Raw genomic sequence first — 25,098 nt, forward strand, 5'->3', positions numbered from 1 at the left:
ACACCTTAATTACAAGCCAAGAACAAAGTACACAATAGATTTCATTTCTCAAAAAGAAAGAAAAACCATTAAAGCATGTAGTATCCCATCTTAGACTAAACTTTGACCACCTTTAATTATTTTCCCAAACATCATCTAACTCATCAATCTAACCCAAAAGCATGCACAACTCCCATGCTACATGATTCCTGAAATCAGTGGAGCATATGATTCTTTTGCAGCCCTAAAAAAGAAAAAAAGCATACATGATGAGCTCCATCCCACCACTTAGGACCACCTTCTACAATAGAAACCATTAAAGCACCACCTTTGAACCTTCACCAATAAAGAACCACCATCTTCATCACTCCTCCAAGCTTCCAACCTTCTCCAATGGCAGATAAGACAAAGAAGAAGCTCCACACTGAAGCAACAGAGAACCACTCTCCAAGAGTACTGGGTTTGAAGAGCTTCTTCAGTTGCAAACACCACCATGGATGCACTCGCTCTATCTTCAACTTGAAAGACCACACCAACACTAACAACAACCTTGTGGAGAGTCCTAAGAAGAGAGTCTCAATGGGGAGTGGAAGCAGAAGCAGTTCAAGTAGGTCCTTGAAAGCTCCTCTGAGTGAAATCAATGGTGGTTCTTTCAGAGGGATGCATTTGAGAAGGCTTTCTGGTTGTTATGAATGTCATTTGGTTGTTGATCCTTTGAACAATGGCTTTTCTAAAGTCCCTTCTTTAAGGTCCACCATTTCCCCTTGTCCTGACTGTGGAGAAGTCTTCATGAAAGCAGAGAGTTTAGAACTTCATCAATCTGTTAGACATGCAGGTAGATATATACTTGCTTTCATGTTTCTCATTTAAATTCTCATTATCATGTTTCATAAATGAGTTGTTTATTTGTTTCTTGATTTCAGTGACAGAGTTGGGAGTTGAGGACACAAGTAGAAACATAGTGGAGATTATTTTCCAATCAAGCTGGTTGAAAAGACAAGGATCAATGTGCAAGATAGAGAGGATTCTCAAGGTACAAAACACACAAAGAACATTAACAAGGTTTGAAGATTATAGAGATTTGATTAAAAGTAAAGCTAACAAGCTTGCAAAGAAGCACCCAAGATGCATTGCTGATGGGAATGAGCTCTTGAGGTTTTACTGTACTAGTATCAAGTGCTCACTTGGTATCAATGGTTACACAAACTTGTGTGATTTGATACCTCATTGTAGAGTTTGTAGCATTATAAGAGATGGATTCAAGACAGATAGTTTTGGCAAGATTAGAACAATGGCAACAAGTGGAAGAGCTCATGACTGTTTCGAGAATTCGACGGAGAATGATGAGAGAAGGGCAATGCTGGTGTGCAGAGTGATTGCAGGGAGGGTGAAGAAGAGCCAGGATGGAATGGAGGAGTGTGATTCTATTGCTGGTTTGGCTGGGATTTATTCAAACTTGGATGAACTATTTGTGTTCAATTCTAAGGCAATATTGCCTTGTTTTGTTGTGATTTATGAAGGGTTCTAATTAAGTTCTAAGGTTGATTATTAATTATATGTGGAAAGTTTTGTTCTGTAAAACAGGAACAATTTCTGTGAATGACTTTGTGTTGTGGTGTTGTGTATATGTTTGTTTAAGTATAACAGGACAATTGGAAAAAGAAGATTAATTGGAGAGGAGATGAATGGATAGTTGTCAGGATGAGGTGGGTGTGCTCTTTTTGGTTTAGGGGGTGGTGGACAGAAGGGAAGAGTGTGCATGAAGGACTGAAAAAGATCACTGAAGCACCTGACTTTGTGTTCCTCTGTTTCTTTGTTAATAGGATGCATTTTACATATTCAGGAAATGTGCATTTGAATGCAAAATAAAATAAATTATTATAGAGGGTTTTGGTTTTAAGAAATGTGATAGAAAACACTGATTTGAAACAGCACTATTTAACTTAGGGAGGAATGTTTTTATTTATATATATAAAGAGGACACAAGCACCCCTTTATTAAAAAAAATTAGGGATGTGTGCGAGGGTAGAGCGAGTGTAGAGCGTAACCACATGTTCATAATCACCTATACTCTCACTTTGGATTTAGAATTCAGATCCTCTGAAACGAATACTCTCTGTAAGAGATTCGGTATTTGTAAGTCAAGAGGGCATTGGTGAGGATGAAATATCAATTTTTTTATTGCACATGTGTTTTTGGTTTTTTTTTCAACTTAATGTTGTTTTATAAAATTGATTATAATGATTTTAAGGTAATTTTATTTGACGGAAATGGCATTGGGGCTATCTTGTTGAATGCCCAATCAACTTTTTATGCTAAATGATTACCAAAATCTTTGGGCTTTCTTTTTTTATTATTATTATTTTATTAACTTCAATTATTTTTCAAAAAACATCTTTGGGCTCTCTCTTTTTAGTTAAATGACAGCATTACTGTACAATATTTAAATATATAAATATATATTTTAAAAAATGTTAAAATTCCCTTTTCATATATAAATACATAATTGATATATATATATATACATATATATATATATATATATATATATATATATATATATATATATATATATATATATATATATATATGAGCTAATCCATTCCCTATCTAATATTGAATAATAATATGGGAAAATTACTGTTTATCTCTCGTGAATTTGAAATATTCCTAATCAGCCCCTCCAACTTTGGCAAACCCCGAACAACCTTTCCGTTATTGTTTAAGTTCCTTTTTACCTCCTACCGTTCACTTCAAATGGGTCAATGTTATAAAATTCTATTTTTGCCCTTGAAAATAGTGGGAAAAAAACCACCCAATCACATCATGTTCGACATTTATACATACAAGTTTGCATTTTTTTTTGCCTTTCTACTTGCTTTTTGTCAAACAAAGTTTAGAAGGCTCATCACATCTTTTTCCTCTTCTCCTCATTTGGTTTGTTCGATTTGAGTTCTACTGGTTTCCTGATAAGGTGAGAATTTCTTCGTTGCTCTCACTTTGATCATTCTGCGGGAGGGAGGGAGTATTATAAAAATGCAGGTTTATTATGGAGAGTTTTTGTGGTATTGCTAGATACAACGGGGAGGGACGAGTGCTAATGTTCACGGCGCTAACTTCTTGAGAATCGGTGTTAGCTGAGATATGTGAGCGATAGGGACTCGATGTTTCCAGTGTCAGGGTGAAGTTTATCACACCGATGGATATAAAATGGTTTGTCCAATAGAAAACGAAGTTGACTTCCAGCGGATGTGTCACGTGTACTCCATCTTCAAATGCGTTGTAGTCGATCTTGTTGTCAAGACAAACAATGTGCCATTGTCGAATCCTACTGAAAACTAGTTCCTTTCATTGTAAAGTTCTTCTCTTTTATGTTTATCTAGTTGTGTAAGTTAATTATTGTTTAACTATGCCAGTCTCTGTTTAAATATATTACGTTTCCATTTAAACATTGTCTTCTCCGTTTAATTTATTTTGTCTCTATTTAAATATTTGACTTAATGTTTAAATTTTAAATTTATCATTTAAACACTTTATGTCTATGTTTAAAATATTGATCGTTTTTGTTTAAACTGAAGTGTTGGGAGAAATTTGGATTCTGCCAGAGCTCCGGTCCCACCCCATGGCAACCCTGACGGTGTGGGATGCCTTCCTTCCTCATCAAATTAATCTGAAGTGTTGTCGTTGGATATCGGACAACGGTTTGAAGGCGTTGAACATTTCAGGGACGCACTTCGAAATTTTGCAATCAAACAAAATTTTGACTTCAGATTCATAAAGAACGAAAAACACTGGGTGACTGTGGAATGCGCTATCGATGGTTGTCAATGGCTCCTTCATGCATCAAAAGAATATAATAAAAATACTTTTAGAATCAAGACAATCAACCTGTCACACACTTGCGGTGGTGGAATTGGATCGGCGTCACATCCGAAAGCAACCAAAAAATGGGTAAGCGCACGAGTGATTCAGAAGCTCAAGGACCGGCCCTTGTACAAGGTCATCGACATTCAGAAGGACATGTATTCAAATGTCGCGGAGTCGTTCAATGCGTGGATCAAAGAAGCACGATATTTACCGGTGACGAAAATGGTCAACTCCATAAGATATTTTCTGTGTTTAAATATCGCAATCTTCGTTTAATTACCTACATTAACATTTAAAATTATTTTCTTTTGTTTAAGTATCAATGTCTTTGCTTAATCTTGTTTAAGTGTTTGTGTTCTACGCTGTACAGGTTCAAGTTGATGCGCCTGTTATGCAACCTCCGTGAGCAAGCGGACAGATGGGAGACATACTTATGCCCAGACATAGATTCACAGGTAAAGCTACTTATTGCGAAAAGCCGAAATCTTAATGTTGGTCGTTGTGTCGACGATCGTTATGAAGTGATTGACCAGTGCAGCAACTCTGTAGATCTTACCAATCGAAATTGCTCATGCCGCAGATGGCAAGTTTATGGTATCCCGTTCACAAGAATTAATGATGCCATTGAATTTTCTAAAATTTAACATAAATATCGGAAGCATAAATATATTTCCTCGTTATCAGTCAAGTTTGGACCCCCGTGCGTTTCCCTTTTTTTTCTCGGATCTGAAGCGTCAACTGGCTTGTGGACTTCACACCATAAATGAGAAGGAAGACCCCTTCCCCTGGACACCTCCTCCTCCTCCTCTGCTTCTTCTCAGATGAGTTTCTTCTTCATGTGCCCAGGATATTTGCTTCAGTCAAACCACATTTTTTAGATCAACTCTATCTTAAAGGATGTGTCATGGTCATTTTCTTCAGGAGAATCAATCAGCTGCAATCATGTAACAAGTTTAACTATCTTTTCCTGTTCAAGTCGTAAAGCCTCCGTTATTGCCTGAAAGGGTAAGCAATGAAGGACAAGCAATTAAGCAAGCATTTCGACTTGGTCAGGAAGAGAAAGTTTTCACTCATTGCTTGATTATGGAGTATTTTGTAGCGGAGGATGACCATGACACATCTTTTAAGACGGAGTTGATATTTAACACTTAAGAATTGTTCTTATCATTTAAAAGCTTTTCCTTACTGTGCAAACATTATTGTCTGTGTTTAACTATCTTCGTTTAATTTCTAATCATTTTCATTTAAAAATATTTTTTTTCTATTTAAATATCAGTGTCTTTGCAAAACCTTGTTTAAGTGTTTGTGTTCTACATTGTACAGGTTAAAGTTGATGCGCATGTTATGTAACCGCCGTGAGCAAGCAAACAAATAGGAGACCTACTTATTCTCGGACATACATTCGAAGGTAGAGATACTTATTTAGGAAAGCCGAGATCTTCATATTGGTCTTTGTGTCAATGATCTTAATAGACGAAAAAGGATCGAGTCGTAAGTGTCCGAGGTCCGACTAGGCATTGTAAATAAATAAATATTTTAAAAGAAACAAACTTATTTGAGTGTTAACTTTTAATATTTAAACAGAGACATTCTCTCTTAACGTTTTACTTAAACATTTTGAGGAACAAAAATGGCATTGTAAATAATCAAAAAGTTAAATAAAAACGCTTAGTATTTAAACAGAGACAATGGTATTTAAACAACAAAAAAATGATATTTACACAGCGAGACAATGTTGTTTAAACAGAGAAATCTAGAAATTAAACAATGACAATGATATTTAAACAAAATCAATTATATTTAAATGAGATACAATGTTATTTACACGGTAATTCTGTTTTACATAATTACATATTAATCTATTTTCACCTGGGTCGAGGAATCCCCTTTCTCAGTAATGCCGGCTGCGCTCCCTTCCTTAAGTATGCGCGCCAGTAAAGGACGTCCGCTTGCGGTAGCCGTAGCTTTTCATCGTTGAGTAGTTGTTCGATAAACCACATGTTTTTAAGGACGGCGCATTCAAATGCCCTCACCCGAGCAACAAGCCGAGGAAACTCGGTCATCAGTACTTGGCATGCCTGCAGCAGACGTGTGGTAATATCGTCGCCAAAGGGGCCAGGCGAGGTAGTGCGGGGCTCCTCCGGTGCCGAGAAATTCATGCGTGGGTTGGGGGCTGTCATTAAGTGAACGGCATCGAGGGCGCCTTGAAGAGGATGGCCTTTCATCCTGCCTTCGCGCCAGTGGTTCGAGAGCAATAGCATCCCCCCAGAGGATGTCCCGAACAAAGATTTCTTCATCCGCATTCGCAGCGACCAACTCAGGAAACTAACGTAGATAAATAGCACAATGTCAGTGAAAGCATTCAATTTAAACAATAACAAATAGTTTTAAACAGTTAACTTAAATGTTTAAACGACTTACATATGTTTTTAAACGATATCCAAAATATTTAAACAGGGAACCGATAGTGAAACACTAAATCACAGTTTTTAAACATAAAAGTTTGATATTTAAACAAACACTCATGATTTATTACCTCCTTTCTTTCGAGCGATGACAATATGGCTTCTATCGTCGGTTGCTTCCGGTAACTATTTTCATTGTAGCACAGCATCCTCGGGGTCTTGCCAAATCTCTTTCGATCGTGTACAAAACCCTAGACAAAAATGAAAATGAAAACAAAACCCTATTCGATTAATCTCCCTACAGACTTCAATATCATCCAATAAAAACAGAACCACAAAACAAAAACCGAAAAATCTTATTTTCTAACATAATCATTTATAAAAAAAAATCATAAATACAACTTCTTCAACGCCGTCCACCTCGGCTCAATATCTCACACTGCAAACTAATGAAATACCGAATACTTGAGCGAGAATTCTTCTTCGAGACAATGGTGGAAAGCGATGAAGAACTTCGAGACAAGGATGCCCAGGCGAAAAGAAAAGCTGAAGAAGCGGAAAGAGAAAAAAAAAATATAACCAGCGCCAGTAATGGTTGTCTCTAGAGATTACCCCCTATCAGTCACTTCAAGTGAGTCCATGTTATGAAATTCTTTTTTTGCCCTTGCGATGGAGGGAAAATACTGCCCAATCACATCATGTCTAACCTTTATGCATACAATTATGCACTTTTTTTTGCCTTCCTACTTGCATTTTCTGAAACAAAGTTTAGAAGGCTCATTACATCTTCTTCTCCTCATTTGGTTTGTTCTTTGTTTAGTTTATTTTGTATTTATTTAAATATTTAACTTGACATTTAAATTTTATAATTTATCATTTAAACACTTTATGTTTATGCTTAAAATGTTGATCGTTTTCGTTTAAACTGAAGTGTTAGCAGGAATTCGGATTCTGCGAGCGCTTCGGTCCAACCCTATGGCGACCTTGACAGTGTGAGATGCCTTCCTTCCTCGTCAGATCAATCTGAAGTGTTGTTGTTGGATATTGGACAACGTTTTGAAGCCGTTGAACATTTCAGGGATGAACTTCATAAGGAACGAAAAACACCGGGTAACTGTGGAATGCGCTGCCGATGGTTGGCGCCTTCATGCATCAAAATAATATAATAAAAATATTTTCAAAATCAAGACAATCAACCCGTCACACACTTGCGGTCGTGGAATAGGATCGGTCTCACATCCGAAAACGTCCAAAAAATGGGTAAGCGCACGAGTGATTCAGAAGCTAAAGGACCGGCTCTTGTACAAGGCCATCTACATTTAGAGGGACATGTTGCGGGAACATGGTGTCCACATTGCATTCAAGCAGGCTTGGTTGGGAAAAGAGCATGCCCGGGTGATCCTCGACGGTAGTGACATTGATAGTTGTCCCGCAAGTGCACGGGGTCGTCAAGTAATACCTCTCGCACGAGCACAAGAGGGTCATATTCCCTGGGTCCAAGGAGATACTTACTTCCTTTTTACTCGTTATCCAACCTACAAATTACTTGATGTTTAAAACTACTAACAAAAGTAAAACTAAGCAAGTAATTGCGAAAGAGCCTATTGAGATGAGGAAAATCAAGAAATGAGGGAGATCACGGATGTGGATCCACCCGAGGTTACTAAGGGTTAGAAGAATTCTAGAATTGCTAAGCATGTGGTGGTTCAGGCCAAGAGAGATCCAGAGATAGATCACCCGGATGATCACGGCGATGATCCTAATCCCATACGAGTATTGGCTCAAAATCTTTTCCGGCCAAATCCTTTTATGATTGCAATACACACAAGAAAATATCTAATTAGGGCCAATACTCAACCTAGGTCCAGCCCTAATAGTTGGAGGGGTATGAAACACCCGATGGTCATGGCGTGTTCATATATAAATCCCCATTAAGCAAGGTGTGTCTAGTGCAAGGGCGATGGTCACGCGCCGAGTACAACCTAGAAGTTGAAATACAGAGTTCTCATGCAAGATCAACACATAAAAGTGCACCAAGCTTAAACCATGAACAACCTACTGCATTAAGCAAATCAGAGCATTCAACAACACAAGTTCACCCCAAGGTTCACCGACATCCGGTGACCTTGGGGTTTAGCCGTCCATGTATGAAACTACACAAAATAGGTTCATGAAAACAACTAATAAATGCATATAAAAACTCCCTCAAACAATGAGAACAAGAAAAGGAAGGGGAAAGGCGTGGATCAAAATAGCTTGGCATTTACCAGTGACGAAAATGGTCGACTCCATAAGATATTTGAATGTTGATTTTATTTACACTTAAGAATTGGTCTTATCCTTTAAAACATTTCATTACTGTTCAAATATCATTTTTTTGTGTTTAACTATTTACCTCATCATTTAACTTATTATCCTACGGTTTAAACAAATGTGTTTCTGTGTAAATATCAGTGTCTTTGCTTAACCTTGTTCAAGATTTGTGTTCTACGTACAGGTTCAAGTTTATGCGCATGTTATGCAAGCGCCGTGAGTAAGAGAACAAATGGGATACCTACTTATGCTCAGACATACATTCGAAGGTAGAGATACTTGTTGAGGAAAGCCAGAATCTTCGTGTTGGTCGTTGTGTCGATGATCGTTATGAAGTGATTGACCAGTGCAGCAACTCTGTAGATCTTGCCAATAGAACTTGCTCATGTCATAGATGGCAAGTTTATGGTATCCCGTGCAAACACGCTTGCGCTGCAATAATGCAGACAGACACCAATATTCATCGATTTATTAGTGGCTATTTCACCGTCGACAATTACAAACTGGCGTATAAGGAAGCTATATTCCCCATACCCGATAATGACAAGCCTACAAATGGAAATTGTGAATTGCGTTTGCGACTGCCTAAGACGAGAAGTAACCTGGGTGTCTTAGATGAAAGAGGATCGAGTTGCAAGTGTCTGAGGTCCGCGAGTTACATTGCAGCTGCTGCTACACCTTCGGTCACAATCGTAGATCTTGTAATGAAACTGTCGCCGACTAGGCATTGTAAATAAACAAATTTTTAAAATGAAACAAACTTAATTGAGTGCCAACTTTTGATATTTAAACAAAGAAACTCTTATTCTTAACAGGAAACACATATATTTAAATAGAGATATTGTTTGTTTAAACAGAGACTACTTTATTTTAAACGTAAACACTGATATTTAAACAATAAAATTGAAAGTTAAGCAAAGAAAGTCAAGTATATAACTATACAGACTAGTAAATACACACTAGTAAATTTACATTGAAAAATTTGTCATGCTCTTCAAAAACAATGAATTAAATTTAAATTTATAATGACAAAACTGTTTTACATTTGAAAACAAACAATATCATGTCAATTATATTTCCCCTCAGTCGAAGACCCCCCTTTCTTAGTGATGCTGGTTGCGTTCCTTTCTATAACTAGTGGGTACTTTGTGGTCACCGTCTCACCGAACTCCATATCGATACAAGTGTCGAATAGCCTCCGCTGTCGAGGTATACAATTTGAGATTAGAATACCGATTATTTACCAAACACTATTAATCAAACTCTACTTATCAAAGAACTTACCATTTCTAACGCGTCTTTATCGTACTCCACACTTTGGCATGAAGAATAATGCATGTATTCTTGTTTATTATTGTCAAGGACCACAACATGGAAGTGGGCATTCATGATTATCAGGATGATGACAATGTCAACATGATGCAGGTTGTGCGCGGCATCTCCGATCATAGCGAAAATCGTGTCAACCACGTCTTAATGCTTTGACATAAACAGCGCCAACGGTCGTATGATGGAGACGTGCTTCTTATAAGGATATGGTACTCTACTCAGCGACTTTTGTATTATGCATACGAAAGCGTCCATCACATTGTCTGACACTATCTCCTTCCCGCCAAGCAGCGTGAATAGTCTGGACCGTGTGGTGCTGAGACAGTCATTCATCCACACGATAATCCTGCGGTTAAACGGTAACAGATATAATTAAATGATATTGTAAATATTTAAATGATATCAAAAATATTTAAATGATATTGCAAATATTTAAACGGTAACTACATAAATTAAAGGTTAACATATATATATTTAAACAATAACATAAAAACTTCAAACTTACTTGTCCATAGAGCAGTTGAGGAAGATCCTTATCAACTCCTGCTCGAATTTGTTGAGGTGTGATTGTCCAATGTATTTTTTCTTCTTTGGAATAAAGTCTTTCCGAACTTCTTTATATTGTTGGTTGGCAAGGTTCATATCTTTCGTTGTTTTTTCGGTGACGTTCCCTTACCCCTCATCAACATTTATTTTGGGATCATCGTGTAGCACTGTTGTTAACGGTTGTCAGTGTTCAATACCAACAACATCTTCCTTCGATGCGGGCATGGCGACAGCATCAACTGGAGATATATCCTTATATGCTTCTTGTTATTGTGTGATTGTGTCTGCCTTCAATGCGGTACTGTCAGCCGCTGGTTCTACTGTGACTATGATTTCATTGACAACAGAGTCAACGATCTTCTCAACCGCGGTAATGTCAAAATCATCTATGATCTTCTCCACCGTGATGGGCATGTCATCAATAGTGACAGACTCAATAACAGGATTAGCCGCCGATGGTGCTGCTATTATTTCATCGTTAGCCGGTGGTGGATAAAGAGGCATTATTGTTTTCCTCTTTTTTGCAAGTCTTTTCAAACGTGGCCGTTTTGGAATGGTCATCCCGATGAAGTCCTCGTCATCAAATTCTGACACCTCGTCCGTCCTGGGTGCTTCATTTGTTTGGAGGGACGACGCAGTCGATTGTGACCATCCTTCCAATGCCTCAACTCGAGTGACAAGCCGAGAGAACACGATCATCAATATCTGGTACGCTTGTAGAAGAGTTGCAATGACATCGTCGCCTAGTGCCGTCGGGGGGGTTGCTAAGGTCGGGAAGGCTGTCGTTGTCATGGTCGGGGAGAGGAGAGGGTGTTGCAATTGGGTGGGATAGGGGAAGGCTTCTCCGGCGCCGAGGAATGCGTGTGTGTGTTGGGCTGGAAGTAAGAGAAAGGCGTTGAGCGCGTATGGAAGAGGTTGGCCTCTCATCTTGCCTTCGAACAAGTGGTTCCATAGCAATAGCATCCACCTTGCGGTTGGTCCGAACAAATATTGTTAGTTTTACCGGTGTGGTTTGTGGGTTTTCAGGAACACTCAAGCACTCATAGAAATCTCACACAAACCAACAAAGAAAGAGACATACGATGTTGGTAACCCAGTTCAGCGTCCACTCGCCTACGTCTGGGGATCCAAGCCCGGAGATAAATAATCCACTAAAAGAGGTAAAAATACATGAGTACAAACACTTGTCACTCACACTCTTAAAACAATAAAGATCACTACTCTCTCTTGATTGTCTTGTGCACCCACTCTCTTTAGCTCCGGTCACACATACAATCTACGAGCAAGGTAGCTTATATAGACGCCTCAATATCCCAAATATAGCACATACCTCTTTTAGAATCTATGCGGCTACTAATTTAAAAACCTTCCGAAATTAGCTGTTGCAACTCCTGTTGTAACATAAGTTGCAACATGGCCCTGACTGCTAACTTAACTGAGTTCTGGTTACGTTACGGACGACCTCAAGACCCATCAACCTCCTGATCATGCTTAGTCCGAGTTGATGCAGCCAAATCTCCCGATCCCGACTGCCGGCAACTAGCCTATCTCCTCAGTTCCTCATCACGCAGTCCTCTCGCAAAAGTAGAGATGGCAATTTGTACCCTACCCGACGGGATATGCCAGAGCCCGTGCGGTCAAAGAGGGTATTACCCTCGATCTGGGACTGCACGGGCTAAGGGTAATACCCGTTAGTTTTTTTGAGCTGCAGTCGGGGCTGCAAGGGTATGCCTCACCCCTACCCTGCACTCTTACCCCTTACCCCTTACCTGTTGAAGAGGGTACGGGTAAAAACCCGTACCCTGCATTCTTACCCTTTTCATATATATATATATATATATATATATATATATATATATATATATATAATTTTTTTATTAAACTAAACATTTACTCAATATCTATTTTTCATGGTGATTAATTTGAAAAATAATACTTCAAATTTTCTCTTAATATATTATTTTTAAATTTTTATTTAATTTCTATATTTATATTTGATAATATTATCAAAAATTGAATTTTTAGATATATATTAAAAAAATCATAATTAAATTTAAAAAAATAAACAAATATAAAAAAATAATGTTATAATAATTTATTCTATAAATTATAAAAACATCCCGAAAAAAATAAGATACTAATAAAAAAATCAATTGGATATAACTTATGAGAATTACTTATAATATTTTTTTATATTCAAAAATCTTACTAGATATTTATAAAAATTTGAAGCTATATAAAATATAAATAGTAGATATATGAAAAAATTTAAAACAAAAACCAAGATAGTTAAACATGAACAAAACAAAAAGGTAGAGTTACCATTGAGTTCTAAATAAATGTCATTTTTTATGTGATTATATAATTTAAGATAAACAAATATATATCAACTTGTAATTTTGAATTTATGGAAATGTGTTTAAAGATTGTAATATAATGTATAATTAATTTATTTTTATTATTATTTAAATTTAATTCGATAATTTGAACAATGGGTAACAACGGGTAAGCGAGTACCCTGCGGGTATACCCGTACCCTGCGGGTAAGGGTAAGGGTATGATTTTTTACCCTCGAAGGGGTGCAGGTGAGTAAGGGTATGGGGTAGGGGTTACGGGTACGGGTAAGGGTTTTGGCATACCCTACCCATACCCTACCCGTTGCCATCCCTACGCAAAAGGCCCACGTCCTTGTGCGTCTTCATGAAACTGCCAACAACTATTCTTCCACTTTTCAAGTCTTCTTTCAATTTGTTGCACTTGGGTCTTATGTGGCCAGTCTCTCCACAATGAAAGCATGCAGGCACTTCACTTTTTGGTTCTACCCTTGCTTTGACTTGTTTTTCTTTAATATTTTGTAGGGCAGTTGACTTGCCAAACACAACTCCTAAACCTTTTGTCTTGACACTTAAGCTTTCTCCAATATACCCAATACCATGTCGGGCTTTACTAGTTCTTTCAACTGATAGAATCTCGTCAAGCTTGCATAGCTTTTCTTTACATATACTCAACTCTTCCTCCAAGCGTTGGTTTTGCAGCATCATTTCATTGAATCTGTTAGTTTATAACCTGTGAGAAGGTCATTTTCTGTTACCTCATTGTATTCACTGTCAGTTTCAGTGGATGTTGTAGCTGATGTTGCAACATATTCTGCAACAAACGTGGATCCATTCGTTACAGCAGGAAAAGATGTATGATGGTTGCTTAGACTTCCTTCATCTTCTTCCTCCAAGCTGCCGTCTGAATCATCACTCCATCTATCATTCAGTGATTTTCCTTTCTTTCTTAGCACATTCGGATTGATAGTGCCCAAAGCCACCACATTCTCTACACTTGATCTTCATGCGATGATCTTCGACTTTTTCCTTTTTGTGATGATCTTCGGCTTCTTCCTTTTCTTTATTTAGACCATCTCTTCTTTGGAATTTCTTGCCTTGTGTCTTGTATTTTCTGAGCATGTCATGCATCTTTCTTGACAAGAAAACAAATTCTCTATCCTCTTCATCTTCATCTTCTGTTACAATAGCCTGTTGTAACTCCTTCTGCTTTGTTGCTTCAACCTTCAAGGCTATATCTTCTACTCTTTTTTCTGGATTAAGGTTTATCTCATATGCTTGCAGAGACCCAATCAGCTCATCTAGTTTCATAGTTAAAATGTCTCTTGCTTCTTCTATTGCCGAGATTTTTGCATCAAATCTTCTTGGAAGTGATCTAAGAGTCTTCTGGACTAGCTTTTTATCCGAGTACTCCTTACCGAGCTGGTAGGCTTGATTTGCAATGTCCATCAATTTGGCATTGAACATGGCTATGGTCTCATCTTCTCCCATCCTGAGATTCTCAAACATAGTTGTCAACATTTGAAGTTTAGATTCTCTTACCAAGTTGATGCCTTCATGAATAGTTTAAAGAATCCCCCAAGCTTTCTTGGCGCACTCGCATGTTGCAATATACTTGAACTGGTTCTCATCAACTCCTCCAAAGATTGCATTGAGAGCTTTCCCATTGGCATTAGCTTTGCGCATATCTTCGACACTCCAACTGCTTTTCTTCTTCATGATCACGTTCTCATCTTCATCAACTAGAGTCGGAGGGGACCATCCTTCTTCTACGGCAATCCATGCACTCTCATCTATGGATTTGATAAACGCCTTCATATGTGCCTTCCAATATGGATAGTTGGATCCATTTAGCAATGGTGGTCGTGTGACGAAAGCTCTTTCCTTTCCGGCCATCAATGAAACTTGTTAGGATCTCGCCGACTTTGAAACCAAAGTGAAAACGGCGACCAAGGCTCTGATACCACTTGTTAGTTCTACCAGTGTGGTTTGTGGGTTTTAGGGAACACTGAAGCACTCATAGAAATCTCACACAAACCAACAAAGAAAGAGACACACGATGTTGGTAACCCAGTTCAGCGTCCACTCGCCTACGTTTGGGGATCCAAGCCCGGAGATAAACAATCCACTAAAAGAGGTAAAAATACATGAGTACAAACACTTGTCACTCACACTCTTAAAACAATAAAGATCACTACTCTCTCTAGATTGTCTTGTGCACCTACTCTTTTTAGCTCCGGTCACACCTACAATCTATGAGCAAGGTAGCTTATATAGACGTCTCAACATCCCAAATATAGCACATACCTCTTTTAGAATCTTCGTGGCTACTAATTTAAAAACTTTCCGAAATTAGCTGTTGCAACTCCTGTTGTAACATAAGTTGCAACATGGTCCTGACTGCTGACTTGACTGAGTTCTGGTTACGTTGCAGACGACCTCAAGACCCATCAAACTCCCGACTGCCGGCAACTAGCCTACCTCCTCAGTTCCTCATCACGCAGTCCCCTCGCAAGGGGCGCACGTCCTTGTGCGTCTTCATGAAACTTGCCAAACTTAGTCTTCAATCTTCCAAGTTTGTTCTTCAAAGATTCTCCAAACTTGATCTTCAATTTACCCAAGTTTGGTTCTCAAATCTTCCCAATAATAGATCTTCAATCAATCAATTCAATCATCAAGGATTCTTCAAATCATATCTCCTTCATTCATACCATAAATAGATATTTATTTAAATAAGCTCAACCATATTTAGTCTTCAATCATATCTCTCTAAGAATGGTCTTGATATGATCTTGAACAAGTTACCAAGAATAATACCACCAAGATCTTCAAGATATTTTCCTCCATACTAAAAATAGCTCCACCATATTTAGGATGATTTGCCTTGCACCCCAAGTCTCCTTGTCATGTCACCAAGCCTTCCATGTCATCAATTATACCTTGTCACCATGGTTGCCACATCATCTTGCCTTGGTGTCAAATCATGCCAATTTAAATAGTGCGGTTGCACTAACAAATATATCTTCATCAGTATTCGTTGGGACCAGCTCAGAAAACTAACATATGTAAACAAAATAATCTCAATGATATCATTCAGTTTAAACAATAACAAATATATTTAAACATTTAACTTATATATTTAAACGGTATCGCATGTACTTAAACAGAAAACAAAATGTTTAAACTCTAAAGAATATTTTTAAACAGAAAATAAACACTGTTAAATGGTAAATACTATATTTAAACATTAACTACTATTGTTCAACACATTGTCCATGATTTATTACCTCTTTTCATTCGAGAGATGACAAACTGGTTTCTATCGTCGCTTCCTTCCGGTAACTATTTTCACTGTAGCACACCATCCTTAGGGTCTTGCTGAAATGGACTTTCTTTCTGGTTCCGGTCAACTCGTAAAACCATATGTTTAGCGTGACCGAGCAACCCTTAATATACCCTGTGTTGGTCTTCTTCCCCGCGTATCTAGCTTACACTCGAGCGGCTGCTTTTGGAATGTCCTCCATAAGCCACTTGTGCGTCGCCTGTGCCCATGTGCATCACCATATGCAAGGTAGATCATCGACAAAATCAATGATCCAATTCGGAACCGAGCATGAGGTATTTAGGAAGAGGATTGTACCCATGAGGTACACTGCACCATCAGGAGTTTGACAAAATTTTCTTCTTCTCCCTTCTGACGAGCAAGTTGCTTAAGAGTTCTCTTGATGGAGTCTCTATGTCTCTTGTAAGTTTTTGTTAAATACCTCTCTTCGAAAGCTGAGCATGTTTTCTTCTTCTGAAACACGACTGCGTCTCCATCACAACGCAGACCAAGAACGATGGCCACATCTTCAGGCTTGAAACTCAGAAGGCTTTCCCCGATCCTGAATTTATTGGTGCGGCCATCGTACCTTTATAATAGAGAATCAAGAAGGGTCCTCTCTTGGAATATAGCTTCCAGCTCAGTAAATGTTGCAAACGGTGTCCTTCGGATTATCTCCTAGTGTCGAGGGGTCATGTGAACTTTCAATTTAGCCAAGGTCTCCACTACCGGTGTCAATTAGCAACGCCTATTAACTAGGTTGACCGCCATAATCACAAGCCTGCGACAATAACAACACATTCAGCAGTATTCACAAAGTTTTAAGCGGAAATATATTTTAAATGGAAGACTCAATTATTAAACAGAGATATAATATTGTAAACAGTGATCTAGTTTCTTAAATGGTAACCACAATATTTAAACGGAGACATACATTTTTAAACTAAAACTCAATTTTTAAACGGAAAGATCATTTGTAAAACTGCAACCATATCAAATAAAAGGAGAAACGTATATTATAAACATTATACAAATCATAATAATCAAAAAACTATTTCGATCGTGTACACAGAAGAAAATATAAAACAAAATAAACCCCTACCGAGAAATCTCCCTGCAGACTAACAAAACCCAAGCCGAGAAATCTCCCTGCATGCTTCAATATCTTCCAATAAAAACAGAATCACAGAACAAAACCGAAAAATCTTTCTTTGTAACAGAATAGTCAACATAAAACTATAATCACAACTTCTTCAATGCCTTAGATTACAAACTGATGAAATGCCGAATACTTGCGCGGGACTTCTCCTTCGAGACACTGGTAGAAAGGAAAAAGCTGAAATTACAGAGGATGTCCCGGTAGAGACAACTTCGGAAAGGGAAAAGCTGAAGAGGCGAGTTGAGAAAAAACAAGTATACGGCTCTAATAAAGTCGTCTCTTGGGATTTTATTTTAAGAAAAACCCCCCACTTCCTCTCAAACCGGTGAAATGATTGCAGTGCCCTGACTTCCCTTGCAAGGGGCAATTTCCTCCATAAAATTTAAAAATAACTCCGTTAACCACCGTTACATGTTTTGGGGGTTTGAAAAACATTGAGTTTTAAAAGAAGGGGTTTTTGGGGATTGCCAAATTAAGGGGGTGTTTTTTGGCAATATTACAAACTTAAGGGGGTTTTTTTGTGGCTATTTTCACTAATAATATTAATTAAACAATTCCATTTAAAATGTTTATATACATATGAAAATCAATTGTGGATATATTTGGAAAGTGAAATTGTAAAGAAAAAGGGGTTCATTTCACTAATGGCCACAAAAGTTTCATCATTATAACGCTATACCCAAAAATATTTTTTTATAGCGTTGTGGCCATTTATGTTTTCTCCGGGCGCATGGAAGGCCACAATGGGTTGTTTCCGGGCCATTTCTGGTGATTGAGATGAGTGGCTGCCAACTAGGTTATTAAATTCATAACCAACAGACGATGTGGCATTCCAGCTGGTTAAGCTTTGGACGAGATCCACATCAGTGCCTCGTCAACGTTCCACATGGTTGTCCACTAGAAACAGTCTCCTTCTTTCTCTCTCTCTCTCTCTCTCTCTCTCTCTCTCTCTCTCTCTCTCTCTCTCCCTCCCCCCACCATAAAACCATCCCTAATGTCCAAATTAGTGTAGCTCTTGTCTGAGAGGCCACATTTCAAAGTTAACACTAGTTCACTTTTTAATCTACATACGTGGACATGACACATCATTAAAGATTACCACCTGGCCATTCTTATTGACATGGCACATGCCACATTGACTGGGTGAATTGGTTAATAAGTATGTTTGTGACTCTCTTTAATGATGTAACATATCCACATATGTAGATGACATGTAAACTAGTGTTGAAATGACAAATATGGTATATATGCCATCAAATTCTCCAAAGAATCCCCTCGGTACCCTCCAGGTGAAAACAAATTAAAGATAGGTGACTAAAATGATACAAATTGAAGTTTGATACTCAAAATGAAAAATGACTATGGTACGGTACACAATCAAAAAATTTACCCGAGCATATATATTGCATTTACTTTGCAATTTATATATGTATATATATATATATATATATGCAGTGATGGGCAGGTCGCATGGTTTTGACCTTGCACCAAAGTATTGTTCATCATTATTTCTGAGCCCAAATATTGTTCATGATACTGTTCAAATGAGTTGGGTGAGTTTCTTACGGGAGGTGCATTCGGCTCCTTTAGAGTTATATGGCAAAGAGAATTTATTAGCTTGATTTGGCTTATGAAAATCTTTTGGGCTTGTGCGTAGCATGACTTTCATCAACCCATATGATGCTTAATAGAGTTAATAAATTCTTAGATGGTCAATAAATCACTATAGTTGGTGCATTACTGTAGTTGTTTGTTCTTTGACCATCTTTTAATGGGGTGATGCTTGTCACTTTTGTTAATATATATATATATATATATATATATATATTGATTTGTTTCGGTACCCATTTTATCATGTTGTTTAATTTTTGTCATTTTCTTAATTTAATAAATTATAATTTATTCATTTTTATTAAAAGAAATAAATTCAGTGGAGTCTGAATTGAATAAACCATAATTATATATTGAGTTTTTTTATTTATTTATTATTAATTATTTTTGGCATTAAGGAATACTGGACCATAAGTTGTTGAGTCTGAGGAGGTGATATGAAAATTGACATAGCTATACAGAAAAGTCCAAAGCTGGGGTTGTAGAAGATGCTCGCGGGTCAACAGAGGGGGAGAAATTTCTATTGTGGGAGGAGCAAAGGATTCTTGGGGGCTGGTGACCATCTAATTCAGAGTCCGGAAATTTGGGTTTTCTGAAAATGATACACTGCAGAGTTTGTTTCCGTCAATCAAAATGTAGAGATTGAAATTGCAGCAAAGTCTTCGAGCAAGTCTCCCCTGAACTGCATCCTTTATTTTATTCATTTGAAAATTTTGTCCTTTTTTTACGACTTAGTTTAGGATATATACAGAATTAAGAATTGATCATCCAACCCTATATCTTTATACCGGCATGCAGAGTTTAGTTGCAAATTCAAATCAACATTATGAAATTTTTACCATTACATTGTAACGGAGAGAATTTAAACTCAAGATAGTAAATATCTCCTACCGTCACTTCATACATGTAGAACCATATTACTAGACTATGAGTTAGTTAGCTACCTTTGTATTTTCAAACAAGAGTTTCCTTTTTACTTTTTACACTAAAGAAAAATAAATTTAATTTGATAAGCTAATAAATGACATTGACAATTTGATTTTTACTTTAAGTCAAAGTTACCCTCATTAGAATATATATGAAATTTGTGAGAGTTTTTATTTTATTTTATTTTTTTGAAAAAAATTAGATCAAACACCTAAAATATATTAGTTGAGTTAAATGTAAATATAAGGACATTGACTAGACTTGTGAGAGTTTATTTATAGTATTTATATGGTGTAAATATATATCATCAGGATATTAATCAGGATATATATATTGATAAAAGGGTATATTTATATGTAAAACACCCCTCTAAATATAATATTGAATAAAACAAGTTACATACCATAGACTAAAACAAGTAAAAAGATAGAGACTCAAAATTTCTATGGGAAAAGTGAATTTAATTAAGTGATAATGACCAATATATTTGTTTATATTTTTATGATTTTGAATGTATATATATATATATATATATATATATATATATGAAATCAAGTAATCTATGCACATTCGTAGAATCCAAATCTACGAACATTACTATCAACCGTTAGATCATGTTCGTAGAATCCAAATCCACGAACGTTGCTATCAATCATTGGATCGACTCTATTTCTGCGAGACTTATAGCAATCATACTTAAAACCAAAATTAAAAATGTGACTAATCAACACAGCTAATTCATTATTAGTTCACACTGTAGCAAAACTAATGTTACTGTTTTTGCCTGTGGATGATCTACGGACATCCTCAAGCAACCTTCTCTCTCTCTCTATATATATATATATATATATATAACATATCCGCTTTTATTGTTAATTGAATATAAAAAGGGAAGCTTCGCTGGGGTTATCTTATGACTTTGGTGGCTACTTTTCTGGTCAATTCAAAGACTACTATGCTCTACCAACCAATAGTCCAATTTAATTTATTTTAACAACCAGTGCTAAATTTCATCAAACATCAATCAGCCCGGAAACCGATCCCAATGAGTTTACAGCACCTCTTCCCATTCCTCCTCCTCCTCCTCCCTTTCTCATGCCTCCTCTCTGTCTCTTCATCCCAAGCAACCTTCCAACGTTACCTTGATTGTCTTCCAGTCCCATTCACTTGTGGAGATCTCCATATAAACATATCCTATCCTTTCCGCATAGATAGCAGGCGTGACTACTGTGGCTATCCAGGCTTCTACCTCAACTGCACTAACAACACCACCACCCTGACAATCACCATGAGTGGCACCTTGTACGTAATCAAGGACCTTGATTACTTCAACCATATCATCACCATTATGAACTCAGACTTCTCCAACCATACCTGCCCCTTGACATACACTAATACCACCATAGACACCACCATCTTTGAATTCTATAACCAAAACCAGATGCTCAATTTATACCTTAACTGCTCTTCACTATCAATCCCATCCTCTCTAATGAGCATTCCTTGCTTGTTAGAGAAAACGGGTAATCACTCTTACTTTAGTTTACTGAGTGATGGCCTTCAAGGTTTCCTTCGAAGGTGCTCATCGACTGTGATTATACCGGTGAAGAAGGAAGCGGCTGATCGGCTATCTAACAATTCTACGGCCTTCGGTGACGTGCTGCAGGAGGGGTTCATGGTGAAATGGATAGCCGGAAGAGGTTGGTGTAGCTTCTGCACAAATTCCGGCGGTGTTTGTGCCTACGACGGCAACGATCCCTTAGACCAAACATGCTACTGTCCTTATGGTTCAACCACGGGTGTTTGCTCCAACGGTATATATATATATATATATATATATATATTTATATATAAAACGCTCCTCTCGCCCTCAATTCTTGCTCCAATTTTTTTTTAATAAAGAAAATCACATAACGTATCAATACTTAAATAAATAAGTTGAAATTATGGTATTTTTTTTTATAATTATCTAAATGATTTTTTTTTAACTTATCATTTTAGCATTTTATTTTATATTGTAACATTTTAATTCTTTTCTATGTTTAAATGAGCTATGTCAGTCCCTTTAATGATTTAGAGTTATGATTTCAAATTTAAGGGGACTGACATAAGGCTGTAAACGAGCCGAGTATCACCAGGCTTGAGCTCGGCTCGAGTATAATATTCGAAGGCTCGAGCTCGGCTCGAGCTCGGCTCGTCAACATAAACGAGCAGCTCGAGCTCAGCTCGGCTTGTGAAAAATCGAATCGAATTCGAGCATTGACCGAGCCGATCTCGAGTAGCTTGGCTCATTTACACCCCTAGACTGACATGACTAAATTAAGATTGTAAAGATTGAAAAGTTGCAATTCAAACTAAATAGATTAAAAAAATAAATTTGGAAAAAAATGAAGTGTTTAGAGAATTATACCATTTAATGTTGCGAAGTTGAAGAATCAACTCCTTTCTTAAAATTGGTTTATCATTTAATAATAATAATAATAATAATAATAATAATAATAATAATAATAATAATAATAACTAGACATTCTTCCATGCTTCGCATCAGAGTTTTTAAATTTTGTGAGAAGTTTTGAGGCAATATCATATATAAAATAATATAATTAAATAACTTCTACTATGAAAACTAATATATATCTTGGATTTCAAAGGTTTTATGGATATTTATTGCATAAATAATTAGGTGTAATTAATGTTTTTTAATTAGTAATATTATAAGTTATATAAGTAAAAACTTAAATGTTAAAAAAAATTAAAATTGTTCCTTGAAATGCTCTCGGAGTAGATTATATATCTACTTTAATAATATGTATAGATAATATATTATTATTATTATTATTATTATTATTATTATTTTGTATACGGAATGGAAGAAGTTTGACTTGTCTTGCATATGGCGGCCACCAGCACCTACTCCTTTTAAGTATTGTTGGAGGGTTGCAAGCTTCATTTATTTATTAATTTATCTTTTAATTTATTTATTTGTGAATAGAATATATAATTCGATGGTAGATTTCTTCTCTGCCTGCATTAATTTGGGTAAATTTTTCCATTGAGCATCTACATTTGGCCTTATATCAGTTTGAGCACTAACTTTCAATTTGTATCAAAATGAACATAAAATTTTAATTTTGTTTCTCCGGCAGGGCAATTGGGGGATTCCGGTTATAATCGAGTGACGTGGAAGCCGGAAATATGATGTAGACACCTTGGAACCAAGTCAGCAACTATCCACATAATCAACCAAGCTAGAAAGGGATGATGATGTGGTAGCCAATTAGGCTACGTGTATAAGTTGATGATCTGGACATGTGCTGAGTTGGTTCGTGGGTGTCCACATCATATTTCCGGCTTCCATGTCAGTCGATTATAACCAGAATCCCCCAATTGCCTCGTTAGAGAAACAAAATTAAAACTTTGTGCTCATTTTGATACAAATTGAAAGTTAGTGCTCAAACTAATATAAGGCCAAACTTAAGTACTCACTAGAAAAATTTATCTGCATTAATTCATTACCCATTTCCTCTGCTAAGCTTTGTATGTATCTGTGTGATTCTGCAGGAGTGACTAATAGGATCAAAAAGAAGCGTATAATCATAGGCAAGTGAACATCACTTATTTGTATTTAATTCTTACCACCAAGAAACCACTCCTCTGCTCGTAGCCTCTTTATGATGTGTAAACCTTGTCACAGGTGCTCTAACAGGTGTTGCTGCCATCATTACACTAATATTCATATGCTTGTGCTACTCTTACAGAAAGAGGCAACAATACTCTTCTGCTCTCCTTGGTAAAGCATAAGACTTTGATCTTTTGTCCATCAAAGCTACACTTTTTTTAGTATTAGCATGTTAATATATCGAAATGTATGTTCTCTTTAGATGCGGAATTGCAGACTGAATTGCCCATCTCTGTTTGCATTACTTGTTACTTTCTCAATCGTTCATTCAAATTAGATAAACAACAGGAATTACAAAGATCATAAAGAGGCTTTCTAATAAAACAATTTTACTAGCATGCAAAGAGAAATAAGATATGTAGAGGCTTAATATTTCCTCTAAACTCTTGGCAGATATTGTATGCTGGCGGAATACTAGTAAAGATCAAATCATAGAGACTTTCTTGCAAAAACATGGCACACTGACCCCAAAAAGATATAGCTATCCGGAAGTGAAGAAAATAACAAGGTCCTTCCAACACAAACTAGGACAAGGTGGCTTCGGAAGTGTTTTTAAAGGTAATCTTTCAAATGGACATGATGTGGCTGTGAAACTCTTAAATAGAATTGATGGGGATGGAGAGGAGTTTCTTAATGAGGTGGCCAGTATTGGGAGGACATCCCACATCAACATTGTTAGTCTTGTAGGCTTCTGCTTCCAAGGATCCCAAAGAGCTTTGATCTATGACTTCATGCCCAATGGCTCTTTAGAGAAGTACATTTATGTTGAAGACCCAAAGACAATGCTTGGATGGGAGAAGTTGTTCCAAATAGCATCTGGTATCGCTAGGGGTTTGGAGTACTTACACCGTGGTTGCAATACTAAAATAGTACATTTTGACATCAAACCTCACAACATACTCTTGGATGAAAATTTTTGTCCTAAGATTTCTGATTTTGGACTAGCTAAATTTGGTACGCACAAAGAGAGTATATTGTCCTTGGCAGGTGCCAGAGGAACAATAGGATATATTGCACCTGAAGTATTCTCTAGAAATTTTGGAACTATTTCTAGTAAATCTGATGTCTACAGTTATGGTATGATGATCTTGGAAATGGCTGGAGGGAGGAAAAATGTAAAAGTGACTGCAGACAGGACTAGTGAGATTTATTTTCCTCATTGGATTTATGAGCACCTTGATGAAGATGAAGATATGGAACATTATGGAGTGACAACAGACAAACAAGATATTGCAAGAAAATTGATCTTGGTGGGTTTGTGGTGCATACAAATTAGACCAGAATCTCGACCGACAATGACTAAAGTGGTAGAAATGTTAGAGGGAAGCATCAATGATTTACAATTGCCGCCAAAACCATACTTATTTTCTCCTTCAAGATCATCGCCATCTACTTGACCATACCAATGGCATGACATTTCTTTGCTCATTATGCCTGTTAATTTAATTAAAAAAAAATGTTGCAATGTTTCCTTGTTCACAAAATTTGTAAACCAAAACTTGGCATAAAATGTGATAAGCTCTATGTTTCTTTTTATTGGACACTTGGCAGTTTTATTTTATTTTATATCATTTTTTGTGATTAAGATACTTTGTGACAACCACTAGATAGTCTAGTGGAAGTTACAA

The 25,098-nt window shown here is 36.9% G+C and overlaps 2 protein-coding genes across 2 annotated transcripts; both read left to right on the forward strand.

Annotated features, from left to right (window-relative positions):
• The first annotated feature begins 370 nt into the window (after positions 1-370).
• Positions 371-1,610, forward strand: LOC120257027. The gene is made up of 2 exons (XM_039264670.1): positions 371-814; positions 903-1,610. The coding sequence occupies exons 1-2, from the start codon at positions 373-375 to the stop codon at positions 1,505-1,507; spliced, it is 1,047 nt and encodes a 348-aa protein (XP_039120604.1). The 5' UTR covers positions 371-372; the 3' UTR covers positions 1,508-1,610.
• A 19,226-nt stretch (positions 1,611-20,836) lies between these two features.
• LOC120257026 (LEAF RUST 10 DISEASE-RESISTANCE LOCUS RECEPTOR-LIKE PROTEIN KINASE-like 2.1) lies at positions 20,837-24,867 on the forward strand. Its single transcript, XM_039264669.1, has 4 exons — positions 20,837-21,605; positions 23,353-23,391; positions 23,486-23,581; positions 23,864-24,867. The coding sequence occupies exons 1-4, from the start codon at positions 20,837-20,839 to the stop codon at positions 24,865-24,867; spliced, it is 1,908 nt and encodes a 635-aa protein (XP_039120603.1).
• Positions 24,868-25,098: the final 231 nt, after the last annotated feature.

The sequence above is a fragment of the Dioscorea cayenensis genome, unplaced genomic scaffold (assembly GCF_009730915.1).
Source record: "Dioscorea cayenensis subsp. rotundata cultivar TDr96_F1 unplaced genomic scaffold, TDr96_F1_v2_PseudoChromosome.rev07_lg8_w22 25.fasta BLBR01001803.1, whole genome shotgun sequence".
Classification (NCBI taxonomy): domain Eukaryota; kingdom Viridiplantae; phylum Streptophyta; class Magnoliopsida; order Dioscoreales; family Dioscoreaceae; genus Dioscorea; species Dioscorea cayenensis.

What these genes read in the sequence shown, in the direction of transcription:
- LOC120257027 (XM_039264670.1), top strand. Translation starts at nt 373, where the DNA reads ATGGCAGATAAGACAAAGAAGAAGCTCCACACTGAAGCAACAGAGAAC. An exon ending in TCAATCTGTTAGACATGCAG is followed by an intron (nt 815 to 902) that starts GTAGATATATAC and finishes TCTTGATTTCAG; the next exon opens with TGACAGAGTTGGGAGTTGAG.
- LOC120257026 (XM_039264669.1), top strand. Translation starts at nt 20,837, where the DNA reads ATGAGTTTACAGCACCTCTTCCCATTCCTCCTCCTCCTCCTCCCTTTC. An exon ending in CACGGGTGTTTGCTCCAACG is followed by an intron (nt 21,606 to 23,352) that starts GTATATATATAT and finishes GTGATTCTGCAG; the next exon opens with GAGTGACTAATAGGATCAAA. An exon ending in ATACTCTTCTGCTCTCCTTG is followed by an intron (nt 23,582 to 23,863) that starts GTAAAGCATAAG and finishes AACTCTTGGCAG; the next exon opens with ATATTGTATGCTGGCGGAAT.